Below are 19,407 nucleotides of genomic sequence, written 5' to 3'. Positions count from 1 at the left end.
ATATTATACATCTGTATATATACATATATACATATATATACATATATATATATATATATATATATATATATATATATATGTATATATACAGATGTATAATATCCAGTGTCCTCTCTTCAAGTCACCACAGGCCAGCACAGCTGTCACTTTTGCCTTCCGACCACGTCCTCTGAGATTTTTCAAAGTGCGGAATGTCTTGTATTTTTTTAATAATACTTTGCACTGTAGCCACTGGAACTTTAAAACATTTAGATATAGTCTAAATATAACAGCAGAGCTTCTGTTTTTCACCTGTTGAGCTGATTAAAAGCTGTTCCCAATGAATCAGGGTTATTAGGATGCTTTAGAACAGCTTGGACTATTTGGAATGGTATAGAACTTTGGATTTTCCCATAGACTGTGACATTTTGCAAAGGGAATGAATCATTTTGGACATGCCATTTGGGGCTTGACATATATATCTCAGAGGTAAATCAATAACAATGACATTTTTAATAATATTTCAAGTGTAATTTTTCGAGATTTGTTGTTTTTGGAATCTTTGAATTTTTATTCTTTGTAAAAGGCAAAAAGTAGATCATACTGATTTCAAAGTTAAGGATTCATTAGTTTGAATATACATTGAACCTAAAACTATCATAACATCTTAGTTGATAATTCAGTATACTTAATTTTTGACAAAACATTGGTAGTGTTTCGGTAGTGACCCCACATTTTCGGTAGTGACAGTAATGCTTTGGTAGCGACCACTAACTAAAACATACTAAAATGCTAAAAAAAAATTGCATAACTGTACTAAAATGTAGTTTTTTTTCTTCCAAACAAAGGATGATGTGTTCGATTTTGTTACTAACAATGACATATTTTGGTCGTGACGTGGTTTCGGTACTGACATTTTTATAGAATAACACCCCAAAAAAATAAGATGTCACTACTGAAACGCCACCAAATGTTTCGGTAATGACAATTTTAGATACTTTTGAACCTAGCTCAAAGATGCTAATCAGTACATGGTTACTTATCACAGTTCAGAACAGAGGTACACATATAAAAACTAAACGTTATGGAATAACTCCCAAAAAAGTGTGCTTAATTGGGGCGTATTAAAAATCAGTCTCAGCCAATAGACTAAAACATACACTGTTTTGGTAGTGACAGGACAAATACGGGACACTTTTTTTTTTTTACATAAATGTTCATCATTTACAAAGAAAATACAAAATATTTTTTTGGAGCTTCACTTTTTAAAATAATCAAAAAGATACTTTTCAAAACAACAATGGAAAAAAATACAACAATTAATTCAATATCATTTTCATAAGTTGAAGGCGTTAGGGTTCGGGACAGCCACCTCCCAATTGAAAGTACCCTTTTAAATGTGTTTTTTTGGTTGTGGAACAGTAGTTTGCACCAATTCTGTAGAATGTCCCATATACTCAAATTCTGAAAGATCATGTGACACTGACGACTGGAGTAATGGCTGCTGAAAATCCAGCTTTGCCATCAAAGGAATACATTTTTTTAATTTAAAATGTTAAAATTAAAACAGTTATTCTTAGTTGTGTTACTGCACAATATTATTGTTTTTACTGTATTTTTAATAAAATAATTGCAGCCTTGATGAGCATTAATGGATTTCATGAAAGACATGCAATATAATTTAAAAAAAGTGAATTAAGAGCATTAAATGAGTGCAGTGTGCTTACTAGTGTGAGAGCGTGGTATGATGGTGAGTCTGAGTGTGTTGCCAGCTCTGCGCAGTATCTGTGCGAGGTCTCTGTGAGGCAGCGTGACCACTGATCTGCCCTCCACGGCCTCCAGCTGATCCCCCGGCTGGATCTGACCACTGCGTGCTGCTGGGCTCCCCCGTCGCACCGTCACGAACCTGTGAGACACTAGAGACGAGGCTAAAGAGAAAAAAGAGACAGAAAGAAATATATATTAATAATGTCTTCCATGCAAATGAAACACAATTCTTCGTAGTTTATAATGGGTCACTAAATATATTTAGTTTTTCCATTTGGTAAAGCATGATGTGACAATACAAAGAGGCACATTTCTAAATGAACTGTGTGAATCACTGAATCAAAAGACGATTATACAGCTGACAGAACACTGCACAAATTTCTCACTTAAACTTTCATGTTTACATAACCATGGGACATTCTGGAACACAGAAGTTCCTTCATGCCAATCCCAGAGACAGCCACATGATGATTCGTTTCATTATTGAATAGATTATGTGCAAAGTCACACAATCTCAAAGCTTTAGCAGTTATATTACATCACACCTCAGTCCATGTTAAAGCTCTAAAAGAGACAGTACACCCAACAATCTCAGGCAATCGGTTTTAAAAGATGAGTAAATTCTTACTTTTTTAAGTGCTGGGCAATGATTAATCGCATCCAAAATAAAAGTTTTTGAAACCAAGTTTCCAAAACAAAAATCCTCTCAGAAAGAACAAACCTACTATAACTCACTAGAATGAACTGTTCCACCTGCTAGTTACAAGGAGGAGCCGTCTTGACATTGGAATCCTATGCATCAATCATGTTTATTCTCCACCTGTGTTTGGTTAATTATTGCCTTCTCTTCAGTTTGTTCCAAGTTTCACTCTTGTTGTCCTTTGATGGGTCTGTACTCACCCTGTATAGCCTATTGTTTGTCAAAGACGCTTTGAGTATGATGTGTTTTGTTCCGCTCCAACCTCGTCTGTCCACATTATTCGGCCTTTCACTCTTGGCCAAACAAGAGATTGCTTGCCAAGATTGTAATCTCAAAGACCTGCGTACAATTACCCTGAGCACTCGCCATCATGTTACACACAGACAGTCAATTAAAGAAAGAAGAGAGAGACATAAAACATCAGACAGCAGACTGAAATACTGCTCTGTTGCCTTTAGCATTCTGCTCCATATACATCTTTGTTGGGAGATGCTTCTGCAAGTGATGTGCAAATGAAAAGCACACAAACACACCAAATCTAGACTGACATGTAAGTTTTCAGTAAGAGAAAGACAGAAAGAGACTAAAAGGACATGATTAAGAATAGAAGAACGGGAGCATGTTTTTTCCACAGACAAGGGAAAAACATGAGCCAAAAAAAACCTTTTGAATTATGAATGTGACCATTTATGTAAGATTTAAACAAAATATTTTGCTAGTGTTTTGTGAATAAGGCCCAAACCTAATAAATAAACAAGTGAAAGTCACAGACATGTACAAATATTAAATTGAAAGAACTGTGATGAACCTATGACATACAGTGAGGGGAAAAATATTTGATCCCCTGCTGATCTTGTACATTTGCCCACTGATACAGAAATGATCAGTCTATAATTTTAATGGTAGGTTTATTTGAACAGTGAGAGACAGAATAACAACAACAACAACAACAACAACAACAAAAATCATAAAAATGCATTTCAAAAAAAGTTGTAAATTGATTTACATTTTAATGAGTGAAACAAGTATTTGATCCCCTATCAACCAGCAAGATTTCTGGCTCCCAGGTGTCTTTTATACAGGTAACAAGCTGAGATTAGGAGCACTCCCTTTAATAGAGTGCTCAGAAGCAATCAATCAATCAGATTCCAAACTCTCCACCATGGCCAAGACCATCCTGTCCAAGGATGTCAGGGACAAGTTTGTAGACCTACACAAGGCTGGAATGGGCTACAAGACCATCATCAAGCAGCTTGGTAAGAAGGTGACAACAGTTGGTCGAAATGAAAGCAAATGAAAGAAACAGAATATAACTGTCAATCTCCATCGGTCTGGGGGCTCCATGCAAGATCTCACCTCGTGGAGTTTCAGTGATCATGAGAACGGTGAGGAATCAGCCCAGAACTACACAGGAGGATCTTATTAATTATCTCAAGGCAGCTGGGACCATAGACAATAAGAAAACAATTGGTAACACTCTACGCTGTGAAGGACTGAAATCCTGCAGCTGCCACAAGGTCCCCCTGCTCAAGAAAGCACATGTACAGGCCTGTCTTAAGTTTTCCAATGAACATCTGAATGATTCAGAGGAGGAGACCTGGGTAAAAGTGTTGTGGTCAGATGAGACCCAAATTGAACTTTGTGGCATCAACTTAACTCGCCGTGTTTGGAGGAGGAGGAATGCTGCCTATGACCCCAAGAACACCATCCCCATCGTCAAACGTGGAGGTGGAAACATTATGCTTTTGGGGTGTTTTTCTGCTAAGGGGACAGGACAACATCACCGCATCAAAGGGATGATGGAAGGGCCGTCTACGTCAAATCTTGGGTGAGAACCTCCTTCACTCAGCCAGGCATTGAAAATTGGTCATGGATGGGTATTCCAGCACAACAATGACCCAAAACAAACGGCCAAGGCAACAAAGGAGTGGCTCAAGAAGAAGGTCCTGGAGTGGCCTAGCTAGTCTCCAGATCTTCATCCCATAGAAAATCTGTGGAGGGAGCTGAAGGTTTGAGTTGCCAAGCTTCAGCCTCAAAACCTTAATGACTTGGAGAAGATCTGCAAAGAGGAGTGGGACAAAATCCTTCCTAAAGACCCCCGTCTTTGTTCTCTCCACTTTAGCTCTGATGCCTTTGAGGTTTTAGTAGACCACCGCTAAAAGAGTTTAGAAATGGCCGAGACAAGAAACGCTAGATGCCATCCTGGCAGGATGTAAAGATGCCAACACTTTTTATATTGACAGAGCCAGTGAAGGAGTTTCTTTGCGTGGATTTCACTTAATATTTAGGGGCGTTTGGACGCCTCATGCGGAAAATTGATGGTATTTAGTTTAAGCCTATGCTTATATCAATTGCCACCTGTAAGCTCCTATCAGTAGCTGTGGTCACCATATCATATTTTCTGAGTTGTGTTGTGGTAAAAATAGCAACAGCTAGTGAAAGCAGCTCACCAAATGCAACCATTTCATGTCACTGAAATAATGGCGCCCACATACTCCATAATATGCATAAAATTATGTTTTTGAATGTTATATTAACCCATATAGGTCTAAAAACCTGGGGTTCCCATTAATGAAATGTTAAAAATGATTTATACTACAAACAAATACTTTTCTTTTGAACTTTCTAATCAGGCAAAAAGCATTTCCTAATCGAATGGCTTCTCAGCTCCTGTGGCATACCGTTTAGCAGGGAAGTTTGCATCTTTAGACAGAGAGACATTCTCAAACACACTCTTAGCACTGCCACTGGGCAGAATTGGCCAGCGAATCGACCTGTTTGTATTGATCGTGCACTTGTGTGAGGAAACAGCCAACAGCGCAGAACATGTAAAAACGACAACAGGCCTGAAACAGTTTCTGTTAGCCCTTTAAATGGTCCCGTATGCAATCTAGGTCAAAGGTGGTAGCTTAGAGCACCTTTTCAAGTGTACAGGCTTGAAACACCATGTACAAACTTTTTGTACTTCGACATATTTGAATTGGGACTCTATCTATGCATTTCATCCTCCCACTTTGTTGAGGGAATTGCACAACCACATAAGTGTACAAGCTCTGACTTTATATTAACAGAAAAATGAAATTACACAAACAAAGGAAACAGTGTTGCACTGACACAGTGGGGAGCAGATCTGAATAAACATATCAACATCATGTGACATAATTTACACGCCACTGCGTCTTTTGAGCATGAGCCAAGAAACACTTCCTCACAGCATTAAAGTCTCTTTTAGATCTGTACAAAGAGTCCTGTAGCTTCCTCAACTGTGAATCTGAGAACACCTGGTATGGAGCTCTTTGATAAAGATAATAGGACTGCAAAACTTACAAACTAGTTTAATCAGCACTTGAGTTCAACTACTAACAGAGTATCTGATCTGTATGCACTTTCCTAAGATCCCCAGAGAGAAATCACTACACACAACAAGATCAAACATACAGGAGACAGAAAGAGATGAAATATATATGTAGAACAAGCTACACAGAAACATTTTCAAGTACAGTATGTGTGATATGGTGTTCAATAGTTGACATGAAATGGAAATTTATCCCATGCCGATAATGGAAATCAGTTTTCTAAATGCATGTTATTGCCCTCACTGTTGAGCTTTTAATTTTTAAATCAAAATGTAATAACTCTGTATTCTGGTGAAACAACAGACTTGGAGAAATTGAGATGTTTTCCATACATTAACAATAAATAGGGACTGGAGCTTTTAAGTTTCATAGTATAAAGTACTAAGTATGGAAGTATAGTCTATGTGATTCAAGTGCTTTGTTTGACAAACAGACTAAATTAAGTTACTGCACTGATTTTCGATGAGTGACTGAAAAATGTTGGTCTTTTTTCACACAAAGCTATTGTATTACTCCAAAAGAATTTGAATTTAGTGCATGAATCATATGAATCACTTTAATTAATACTTTTTATGCTTTTTGTTTATTTTAGAATTGTTTTACACTACCAGTCAAAAGTTTTTGAACAGGAAGCTTTTTAAGGTTTTGTAAAGAAGTCTCTTCTGCTCACCAAGCCTGCATTTATTTGATCCTACGTACAGCAAAAACAGAAAAAAATAGAAATATTTTTACTTTTTAAAATAACTGCTTTCTATATAAATATATTTTAAAATATATTTTATTCCTGTGATTTCAAAGCTGAATTTTTAGCGGCATTACTCCAGTCAGCTGAGTATACTTTTTTTCAGGTTTCTTTGATGAACAGAAGGTTCAGAAGAATAGCATTTATCTAAAATGGAAATATTTTGTAACATTATAAATGTGTTTATCATCACTTTTGATCAATTTAAAGCATCCTTGCTATATATAAGTAATAATTTCCCCCCCGACTCCAAGCTTTTGAATGGTATAGTGTATAATGTTACAAAAGCTTTTTATTTCAGATAAATGCTGATCTTTGGATTTTTCTATTCATCAAAGAATCATGAAAAAATGGACTCAACTGTTTTAAATATTGATATTAATTATAATAACTTAATAATAATAATAATATAAAATAATAATCTCTTCAAATACAAAGCAGTTATTTTAAATAGTAAAATATTACACAATTATTTTGGACAAAATAAATGTAGGCTTGGTGAATAAAAGAGAATTCTTTAAAAACATTTAAAATCGTACTGCTCAAAAACTTAGGACTGGTAGTGTATATTGAAAAGATTAAGAGTACATTCTCCAAAAACTCCCCTTTTGTTCACTCAGTGAACAAAGTCAGTTCACTTGGAAACGTCCTTGGGCAGCTACAGCATTTTCTATGTAGACAACAGCATACTGAAAGTTACAGTTTCTATAAGTGGTCCATCGCCTCTCTGGCCATGATCACAGTTACAAATCCACAAAGTGGAAAATTAGAATATTGTTTGCGGATTAAATTGTCACCTTTAGTTTAATGAGATAACCCTATGTGTGTGTGTGTGTGTGTGTGTGTGTGTGTGTGTACCTGGTATTCATCACGTTGTGGGGACCAAATGTCCCCACAAGGATAGGAATACCAGTAGATTTTGACCTTGTGGGGACATTTCTCAGGTCCCCATGAGGAAACAGGCTTATAAATCATGCACAGTGAGTTTTTTTGATGAAGTAAAAGTATGCACAATCTCCTGTGAGGGCTAGGTTTAGGTGTAGGGTAGGTGTAGGGTGATAGAAAGTACGGTTTGTACAGTATAAAAACCATTACGCCTATGGAATACCCCCATAAAACATGTAAACCCAACGTGTGTGTGTGTGTGTGTGTGTGTGTGTGTGTGTGTGTGTGTGTGTGTGTGTGTGTGTAGAATCAGTAGAGCCCAGGTGAGAGTGTGTTCAGTGTCATGTGAAGCATGTTGTGCTGGACGGGAATGTTCTCCCACGTACCACATCGTTAAGTGCTGCCAATTATTAGCAAACCTACATTATTCATGAGTCTGTCTATTATTCATAACACATTCATGCATTATTCATAGTGTGTAAAACATCTTTGTTAATGAGCATATTGTTCTGTGGGTTATTTATAGGAGTGGACATAGAGCAAAAACATTAAAATGGTTATTGTGTTTATAAGGAGGATGCATTTAATAAACACGGCACAGGGGGTTTATGTAATTTAAGAAAAGTCTCCCGCATGAAAACAGAGATAAAGAGATAAATTACAGGGATGAATAAAGGGGTACAGCTGTTTCTAACCCAGCTGTCTGAGAGAAAGAGAAATTGCTCATTGGGATTTGTGGTTACTGAACATCAGAGTATTTTGGCTTCATAATGGTACATAACTTTTATCAAACAGTTCCCATAATCATAGAAATCCATCCACATAGAAATATTGATTTTGAACACATAAAAAGACCTTAAGTAATTCTAATACTTCAACAATTCAACACTGACACAAACAGGTGAACAACACAAGCATGGTTGAAACTTTAACTACTCTTTAAACATGAGGAATAACTGGGTCGCCGAGCTTCAGAACTTTTACAAAACACCTTCTGTTCTTCTCCACTTTTATTCATGAGCCTCTGTTATTTTCACGTCTGGGCAGATTTCCTCTGAACGGCGAGCCAATGAGGCGTATGAGAGCCTAGTTTTACACACACCACAGAGTTCAGCGGGAAGAACAGAGGTTTTGCGTGTTGTGGAAGCTGAGTTCAGGCGGGGGTTGAGAGTGGATGGCTGCAGCGCTCTAACAAAACTCCTCATGCAGAGTAGAGAACAGAAAGACTCATGCCGAGATTATGACCTTTTGTCACATGTCAGAAAAACACACGCACGCATGTTTACCTGACTTCTGGTGAACTCCTATGGGCTTCTATTGTCATTAAAGCTGGAGAGTGTTTATGTTAATATACCTTACCCTATCTGAGTTTCTTATGGAGATGCATATACAAAAAAATACCTCCAAAACATTGTTTGTTTGAACATTCCAACCAGCTCGACAACAGTTTAACCAATAGCATAGGTTTGGAGCAGAGCTATCTGATCAGCCAGCCAATAACAGAGAGGGAAAGTATTTGAGGAAATCAAAAACATCCACACAAACTGTATTTTTACGATTACATTTGAAATAACACACTTCAGCTTTAATTAAACGTACTACAGTATAACTATAGGCCCTTATGAGGTTGATTTCCTAAATAAGCATGGTTGCCAGATCTGTGTAACAAAACTTAGCCTAATGGCCAATCAAAAGTAACCCAATGACCATATCCCAAATATAAAACTCAAAATATGCAATTCCCATGCCTAAAGTACATATTTTACAGTCAATGTTGAAAACCAACATATAGTAGTGATCCTTACCAGTGGCCATCTTTCACAAAACTTAACATTTACTGCAGTTTCATAATTACCAGAATATAAAATATTTCAGTATAAGCATTACAGTCAAATATACTTTGAGCAATATGTCAAACCATTAATCCGCGGATGGAAAAATGCAATCTGCAGCAAAAGTTTTGACTTGGCATCTCTGTAAATAAGTGTTTTCAAAATAATGTTCCAACCATCCTGACAACACTTCAACCAATAGTGAGTTGGGGGCGTGACTATCTAATCAGCCAGCCAATGGAAATATGTTTAAAAACAGTCTATGCTTTTTGCTAGCCCGTTTGAAATTACATACTTCAGCTTTAGTTATAATTAGAATATAATAACCCCAACATTAAAATTTAACTTGTGGCAGTTCAGAAATTGAAAACCTAATTAGAAATTAATACAGACGTTTAATCTGTTTCTAAATCTTTGTCCAGTATATTGGACCACTTTTTAACAAACCAAGGTCCTTAAGGATTAGTTAACTTCAAGAATAAACATGTCCTGATAATTTACTCACCTACATGTCATCTAAGATGTTCATGTCTTTCTTTCTTCAGTCAAAAAGAAATTAAGGTTTTTAAGGAAAACATTCCATGTATTTGTCTATATAGTGGACTTTAATGGGGATCAGTGGGTTGAAGGTCCAAAATGCACATGCATGTCTTCATGCATTACATAATCACAATAGAAAAGTCACATGTGGTTGGTATCTTTAAAAAGATATGGTAGGGTGAAAAATGCCATCTCATTTTCTCCGCCAAAATCATCCGACATCATTGTTTCACTTGTTTTTTGTAAAGGAAATGAAATGTTTAGAAAATGACAGATTGTTTTGCTATAAAAGACCATGATTCCTTGGCTGGGATTGTGTAAAGCCCTTTGAAGCTTCATTGAAACTGCAATTTGGACCTTCAACCCATAGATCACCACTGAAGTCCACTATATGGAGAAAGATCCCAGAAGGTTTTCCTTAAAAACCTTCATTTTTCAACATCATGGATGACATGGGGTGAGTAAATTATCAGGAAATTATTATTCTAGAAGTGAAATAATCCTTTAACCTTAAAACTATGATTACTCCCTTGTTTTCGTAATGCATACGTAATGAACTGACAGTACCCTCGAGTGATTAGGGAGTAAATGATTAAATGAGTACATGACCAGTGAATGAATGAAAGTAACAGAGCACAGTTTGTGTCACATGTGCCACCAATAAATTTGCAATGCAGGTCTTAACTTATATTTATGTAAAAATACAGTATTCTTAGAAGAATTGTCTGTTGAAGTTTTCATAAAAAGACAGTTCACTCATCAATTCTATCACAATTTACTGACCCGCATGTGATAGAACAATAAGTGACCAAGTATCTTTATAAACACTGTGAGCAAAAACAAAAATACATTCACACATATGTACACATTAAGAAAATGAAACACACAGATGCAAATCAGAGCATTAAAGCTAATGGTGACTGAGCATCAGACCCACAACACTCCATTTACATCAGGCTGACCCTGCAGAAACAAACCATCCCAACACCGCTGTAAACACCAGCAAATGATACAGTATGTGATTCTGCAGTGATACTTCATTTAACACACAGCCTTAGAGTGTCCAGAACTGAACAAACTGATTTTACACATCCCATCTAAAGAGATCCACAACACATGTCCAACAAAACCAAAATGCATCAAACATTCAAACATCCACATACAATCCCTTTGGGGAAAAGATGCAAAATCAACCATCTGTTTAATATTTAATCTTCTCCAGTTTATTAGTCCCGGCATGTAAATATGCACTAAAATGAACAACGCAAAACCTCACATGACATTGAGAAAATGTGCTCAACCAATGATCCAGAACTTGCAATGTCTGTTAACACGGCTGAGCTTCACAAAACAGCATCAGCTGACCCTAGAACAAATTGCTTCTCTGAAAAATGAAAACAGGCATAAGACAACGCCTTAAGGATATTGCACATAGAGAGGATACAGATAAGATACAGACATATAATCTCATATTGAGCACAACTGGAACGAGCACAGTGTTTCTCACTCTCGGTCTTACACACACACACACACACACACTGCACATTCTCTACAAATGACCTCATGTAGATGATCTCACACACATGATAAGATTTTCAGGGTGAGCAGCTCATAACAGCAATATTGTAACTGACAGAAAATATATATAGAGTATATTCATGTGTTATGGTATGGTACTCCAACAGATTTGAAAGAATATCATAGTAGACGGTCCAAAAAATATGGTACCATGACCAAAGAATACTAAAAATTAGTAGTGCCATAGGCTTTTTTGGATTTGTACCATGCCAGTACCATGTAAATACTATGGTAAATGAATTGTAGTACCTTGGTAAATTTCAAAATACTGCAGTATTACCATGTTATATCATCATTGTACCATGGTACTACACAGTACTTCAGTATCCAAAGAATATCAAGGCACCATATCTAACACTTAAAAAACAGCACCATGAGACTACCACAGTATTTTGAATATCACCATGGTAGTACCAAGGGACTTGTTTGACTTGTACCATGGATGTACAATGGTATTCTCAAAAAAACCCCGGAGTTCCATTTAAATACTATAGTACTTAATTTGTAGTACTTTAAAATTTTACAATATTGAGTATTGTCATGTGATACTATCAATGTACCATAGTGATCCCACAGTACTTTTTGGCAATGGGAAAAAGTGTGGTAATACAATGATACCATGCCCAAATAATATGTTCAACATTTACAAAAATGTAGCATGTATTTTCAACATGCACCATTGTACCATGGCATTACCAGGGTATTGTTGAAAACACTATCTAGTACCCTGTAAATACTATAGGACATCATTGTACCATGGTACTACTAGGGAAGTTTCTGGGATGAAGAGACAACTGTGGCCAAAAATAGTGTAATACTATGGCTCCATGTGCAAAAAAGTAGTATTTTTTGACAATTTCTTTGTAAATGTGAATGATATTTTTCTGTTTATTGATATTGAAGTCTATAAGCAGAGATTTGGACCCTTCTACAGTGTGGATGAGTCTTTGTTCACTGGTCCAACACATCACAGAAGAATTAAGCCTTTCATTGGCACAGCCACTGGAAATATTTCAGGCATGTGAGAGCCCAGGTGAACCCCAGCTCCGGAACGCTCTGAAGTATGAAAAGTACCGAGATGTAATCAGAAGGGGAGCACTTCAGGAGAACTATCCTGGAGAGCTCAAAGCCTACGGATACAATGCAACACGCAAAACACGCATCCTGTTCTCTCCCACATGAACAAACTGTTCCCATGCACCTGAATCTCAGTTCAAACAAACAAATCACAAAGCTTTAGGAAGCATATGTTCCTGGAAAATCCACTAAATCACCACTAAACCTAATACAGCTGCAAATACTTCATTTGTTTGTAAAGTAACAGTACCAAAGTCAACAATTAAGCAGAATACAGATATTATAAGAGAGGTAAGATAGTATTTACGTTTCGCGTCCTTCACTGTTTTCAGGGCAGACTGAAGCCTTTCCAGCATGTTGTCCAGTTTCTAAATCCAGCTTCAAATCCAAAGAATTCCTGACACTGAGACTTTAATCTACATATGTTACAAAGTAAAAAAAAAAAAAAAATGGAGAAAAGAACTGTTCAGGTGTTTTTTTCCTTAGAGCAGAGATACTGAGGACGCTTGCACTGGCAAAACTGAACTGAGGAAAAGAGAGAGGGGGAGAGGGTGAAAGAGTGTAGAGAGAAAAAGAGAGGGAGGGAGGGAGGGAGGGATGGTGAGTGAAAGCAAATAAGAGCGATTTAATACTACACTGAATCCTCTCACAAAACAAGCATCATGAAAAGGGAAGTGTGTGATATTTAAAACCATATATTGGGATTTACACACACACACACACACACACACACACACACACACACACACTAAGATTTTTATACTGTATATAGAAATCAATACTAGGATGCATTAAATTGGTTGAAAATGACAGTAAAGACAATGTTACATGCTACAAAATATGTTACAAAATATTTCTTTAAAAGATCTGCTATTTAATTTTATGAGTGTACATATTTGATTCAATTGCAAATCTTTAATAAATGATATCATCCATCATAAACATTTATCTGATACTACTTTGGTCTATTTTAAAATTTAAAACAACTTACAGTAAGTACATTGAGAATCTGGATGTTACAACTAAAAATAAGAAGGGCATAATTAATAAAGTAATATTATACGGATTGTCTATTTGAGGCTATTTACACTAACAAGTCAACATTACAAAAGACGCCTACTAAACAACAGTGGTGTAGGTGGTAAAGCACTTAGCAGTGACTTTTTGACACAACTGACCCAAGTTCGGATCCGCCTTTTGCTGAACTTGTTCTTCTCCATTTTCACATCACATATCAGATTTGCATTTATTTTCAATAAAATGAAAGAAATAATTAAAAAGTGTAAAATAAAGTGCCTCAGGGGTGTTTATTGGTTAGGGTTAAGGTAAGAGTTAGGTGTAAGAAGGGCTTTATTGTCCCAATAAGGTGGCATCCATTTAATAGTTTTAATTAAAATGATAATTTACACTAAATACGTTATTATTGCATACTGTTTTATAATGGACTACAATACTGAGGTGCAAACATCCACGTTCAGCCATTCTCATTAAGTAGTATAAATAGCATCTAATATTATTGCAAAAAATACTGTTATTTTTAAATAGCGTAAATAGAATAGATCGCTATTTGCACTTGATGTAAACAGTATCTATCACTAATAAAATATGTATTTCCACTTAGTATAAATAGAATCCATTGTTATTTGTGACCCTGGACCACAAACCAGTCATAATGATCAAATAGGCTTTCCATTGATGTATGGTTTGTTAGGATTTGACAATATTTTGTCCAGATACAACTATTTGAAAATCTAGAATCAAAGGGTGCCAAAAAAACTGAGAAAATTACCTAGCACTGCATATTACTAATCAAAAATTAAGTTTTGATATATTTACGGTAGGAAATTTGCAAAATATCTTCATCGAACATGATCTTTACTTAATATCCTAATGATTTTTTGCATAAAAGAGAAATTGATCATTGTTGACCCATACAATGAATTGTTGGCTATTGCTACAAATTTTGTGGTCCAGGGTCACATTTGCACTTAGCAGCTGCCAATATTATAATATTATAGTAAGTCTAATCAATTACTAAATATTATTACATAATCAATCAGAATTTGGTTCTATGAAGCACTGTAGCTACTTAAACTTTTAGTAAATGTTAAACATCTAAAACAGACAAATGTCAGTGGTTCTTTCTTGGAAATCTCTGTGTTGCAGAAGCCTCAAAAAACAGTGAACAAGTACTGAACTACAATGCACTGAACAAAGGACAATGCACAAGAGAAAAAAAGAAAGAAAACAGGAAAAACTGCGAACTCAGGAAGCTGTTCTATTTGTCGTTTCACAACTACAAGAACTGCTGGAAACAAAGCATGACCTCATTTGGACTTTAACTTATCTTACATTTATAGTACTAACTTTCCTCTTCAACATTTAGAGCAGTGAGGTGCAAATCATACACATACATTTAAAGTGGTCACAAACTGAGAAATCAAAATTCCCTTGATATTTTGATATTTTGAAGAGGTCATTGTACTAAAATCATTCTGTAAGTTTCAAAACTCAAAACTTTCTTGTTAGTCTAAACACACAGCTTATATTGAAGCCAATCTGCCAAAACGACAGGTTGTGGAATATTCCACTTTATGATGTAATAGTGTGGCTAAACACCACCTCCACAGAAGATTATCAACACCTGCTTCTACATCACTGCATGTTTAGCCCTGCCCACCGATTCACGCATGTAGTGTTAATAACAAGAGCGGATGCAGAAAAAAAACGATAAAGATGGCTCCAAAGACAACAAGACGCTGTGCAGTGACAGGTTGTGCAAAAACACATCCAGATCCAGATCGTGTCAGTAACTTGGTCCTTTGTTCACTTCATTTTGCCATGGATTAGTTTACAAACAAAGCACAATTCAACGCAGGATTTTCAGAAAGATTGAAACTAAAAGATAATGCTGTGGCGACTAGATTGGATCCAACAATAATGTCACACCACACAAGTGCTTTGTCTGTTCTTACAAATAGTTAGATTTGTATTGAGTTATTTATGCATTTAAGTTTTTGACCTAAATAGGCTGACCAGATAGGCTGACCAGACGTCCTCCCGGGAGTTACAATTTATTGTCGATTAACTTAAAGATAGGCGGAATCACGCTGACAGAAGCGCTCTCTCTCGTGCACGGTCCACTTCTTCAGTTTCATACAGCGCGCGATCAGTTCTCAGTGCTTAAATACACACACAGTAGCCCAAATGTCTATCGTGTTAAGTATCTCGAATAAATACAGTCGGTTATGGCTTGAAGGTTGTATCAGCGATTTCTAGCCTAAAACATAAAGTGTCAATTTCAGCTGACCTTTCTTCACGATCCGCTCGCTGCCTGCCCCATAAATTGTCTGTGAAAAAAACGCGTCTCTCTGGTCAGCCTAGGGTCCGAGATATGCCAAAAAAACAATCGGCGCTATCAACTATTCCACAGATAAACAAACAGTGTTCCAACCAATCAGCGTCAGGGGTTTGGTGTTGTGGACTTTCGCTCCGCCTCTCTCACATCCCAGCACCAGTAGGAAAGTCCACAACACCAAACCCCTGACGCTGATTGGTTGGAACACTGTTTGTTTATCTGTGGAATAGTTGATAGCGCCGATTGTTTTTTTGGCATATCTCGGATCCCAATTTATGGGGCAGGCAGCGAGCGGATCATGAAGAAAGGTCAGCTGAATTTGACACTTTATGTTTCAGGATAGAAATCGCTGATACAACCTTTAAGTAAACATAAACACTGAATGTGTGTCAGTATTACATGCATGACTTCTATTTTAAAGGGACAGCATTCCTAATTAAATACCTATCTGTGTCATTAATGTTAACAAACAAAAGATGTTAAATAAATGTATACATGTTAAGTAAACCTACTGTATCTGAAAATGAGTTTAATTTGTATCTTTACCCAAAAATGAAAATTGTCATAATTTATTTCAGTGTTTGCAAATTCAATCCTTGATTAAAATTTCTCATAAACTTAATTAATTTGGGCTAAAAAGAGAAGAATTAATGACTACTTTGTTTGAAGACTATAAAATAGCATAATAACATAAATGTTGGTATCTGCAGTTTGACTAAAAGTAATGACTAAAAGTCAACAAAAATGCAAAAACATTTCGTAGACTAAAACTATGAAAGACTCAAATGACTAAAATGTGTCTAAGCCTATTAAGCATTTTCGTCTCAAGATAAAGACTAAGACTGTCAAAATGAACACTGCCTCCGAGTCTACAATCCACCAAAAAGAGTGTTCTGATGAGGGGGGTAAAAAAGAAAAAAAAAGAAAAAAGCATATTACTTCTAAATTCTGTTTTTTGATGTAGTGGACATTATAAGTGGGCCTCTGAGAACAGTACAAAATAATGAAAAGAGGTGGTTTATGACCCCTTTAAACTAATAAAAAAACTAATAAACATCCTAAAAATGAGAGCAAAAACCTCTAATCAGCGAAGCCTCAAACCAAGTAAAAGAAATCATAATTAGTGTGCTAATTAGGGAGTTTTTATGCACATGCTTATTGCATAAAGGCATGACTCAGCTGACCAACACGCTTAGAGGGGTAAAATGCCCTTTTTCTTGAAAATATTTTCCCACGATTCACCTGGCCTCCAAACATGGATCAAAGCAGGATTATATGTAACCCTGGACCATAAAACCAGTTTTAAGTAGCATTGGTATATTTGTAGAAATAGCCAAAAATACATTGTATGGGTAAAAATGATTGATTTTTATTTTATGCCAAAAATCATTAGGATATTAAGTAAAGATCACGATCTAGTTTTCTACCGTATATATATCAAAACTTAATTTTGATTAGTAATATGCATTGCTAAGAACTTCATTTAATTGCAATTTTCTCAATATTTAGATTTTTAAGCTTTCATATGATGTAAATTGAATATAAATTTCAATTTAAAAAATTGTCTCTTATGACTGGTTTTGTGGTCCAGGGTCACATATAGTCCTTTCCTCTATAATTTTTTTTCATATGGAAAGAAGGATATATTTCCAGAGCCCTGATTTTGACATAAATAATGTTCCCTTTCGAAGGTAACTCTCGTTGCGTCGTCATTTTTGACGACTGTTTATGGGGAAACTCCTGTTTACTCCGATACTGAAGCCTGATTTGTTAACGTTTGTGAAGTTGAACAAACCAATGGCGCTTTAGCCCGCCAAGAAGGGCGGAGCCGACTGCTCTATAGGTCGGCGAAAAACACCATTTCATCAGAATCTTCTCCTTCAGCGACGAGACCATCTCTTCGCTGACTCTGTGGTCAAAAAGCTAAAAAGAAGCCTGCAGCTCGCCGCCGTAGAACAGCCTCCAGCAGCGGAAGAAGCGAGAAGCCTTCCCCTGCAGCTATCCGGCTGGTAAGAGCAATTCTTGAGCTATTCTCTGCGCGCCGCGAGTGTGGACAGTGCAAGGGTGCACGAAGCGCGTCACCTATCGGGGAAACACCCATGCAGATTGTGCGCTTACTGAGACGGAATGTGCTAACCGCATGAGTCTCGCTCTTGCCCGCTCGCGAGCCGCTATTTTAATAAGACAGCTCGCTCTCCCGTTTCTCCTCTCTCAGTGAGCTGGGAAAAAGAAACGGTGCAGCCACGGAGCTGGTTAGATTTTGAATGATCCCGCACCGGCAAAACCTGCGCGCTCATTCTCTATCGGCTCCATGATCCGCCAATGTGTGTTAACACAGGAGATTAGCGTCCCTCTCACGTCAAGTGACTCGTCCCTCTAGGCGGATCGGAGAAGAATGATCCTCTTCTTCGATTGAAGATTACGTTGTGCTCACGGGGGCTGGCTGCTCGCTCTAAAGAGCATTGAGTCTAGCGAAGCAAACTTTTGGGAGGAAAAGGATGGATCAGTTCCCACTGAGGCTGGAAATTCATTGAGAAGAGCTCACGCTCACTATCCATCACTTCGTTCAACACCGAGTGATGGAAATTTTATTCAGTCTTGGCATGTCCTTCATATTCAGCGCACACCCAAACAACTACCACTTAGATAGCAGTGTGAGGAGAGGAGAATTGCTCTTACGTGCCCACTATTGCCAGTTTCCCGCCACATGACGTGAACTGCCATGAGTAGTAAAGTAACGGCTTGCCGGTTACTTGCTCTAGTTCACTCGCAGGCCACCTCGCTTCAGAAGTATTATTTACACTTTGGTGCAGAACAACGCATGTTCTTCGGTCCGAAGTACATACACACTGCTTGTAAGGTGCCGTGGAAACGGTCCCCTTAGCGAACAGCGAGTCAGGCTTTTTGAGGCCGTTACTTCTTCGTTCCCAAGAAAGACGGTGGACTCAGACCAATACCCTGTAACAGACATCTGAACCAGGCCCTCATGCGACGGCTTTTCAGAATGTTAACGTAAACAGATCCTCGCGCAAAAAATGCCCGGGGACTGCTATCTGTCTATGGATATGAAAGACGCGTACTTTCACATCCAAATAGCGCCCCGTCACAGACCGTTCTTGAGGTTTACCAGTATACAGTTCTTCCTTGTGGACTGTCCCTGGCCCCTCGCACATTTACAAAATGTGTAGACGCGGCTCTTTCCCCTCTGGGACAGATGGGAATCCACGTTCTGAACTACCTCAATGACTGGCTACTGCTAGCCAACTCAGAACGTCAACTGATCGCTCACAGGTCGTTACTGCTCAACCACCTGAAGCGTTTAGGGTTGAAAATCAACATGTCCAAAAGTTGTTTGACTCCCAGACAATGAATTTCCTTTCTGGGTACAGTCATAGACTCGATTCAAATGCAAGCTTGGATTACATCGGAACGCTCCCTAACTATTCAGCGAGCGGCGATGTCTTTCAAGTTGGGAATGTCACGTCCCTTGAAAACATTTCAGAACTGCCATGAGTAGTAAAGTAACGGCTTGCCGCCGGGCTTTGGGCTTGGAAAGCCATTCCTAGTGTCAAGCTGGATCAAGCTGTATATGT

The 19,407-nt window shown here is 37.4% G+C and overlaps 1 protein-coding gene across 1 annotated transcript in view; it reads right to left on the bottom strand.

Annotated features, from left to right (window-relative positions):
* The window catches only part of magixa (MAGI family member, X-linked a), a 79,786-nt gene that overhangs the window by 13,231 nt on the left and 47,148 nt on the right, over positions 1–19,407 (bottom strand). The window contains exon 12 of the mRNA XM_073819042.1: positions 1,707–1,907. Coding sequence (XP_073675143.1) covers positions 1,707–1,907 — 201 coding nt within the window. The remainder of the gene's footprint in view (positions 1–1,706; positions 1,908–19,407) is intronic.

The sequence above is a fragment of the Garra rufa genome, chromosome 15 (assembly GCF_049309525.1).
Source record: "Garra rufa chromosome 15, GarRuf1.0, whole genome shotgun sequence".
Classification (NCBI taxonomy): Eukaryota; Metazoa; Chordata; class Actinopteri; order Cypriniformes; family Cyprinidae; genus Garra; species Garra rufa.
Note: the sequence above shows the minus strand (reverse complement) of the source record. Positions and strands in the feature narration are given on the sequence as shown.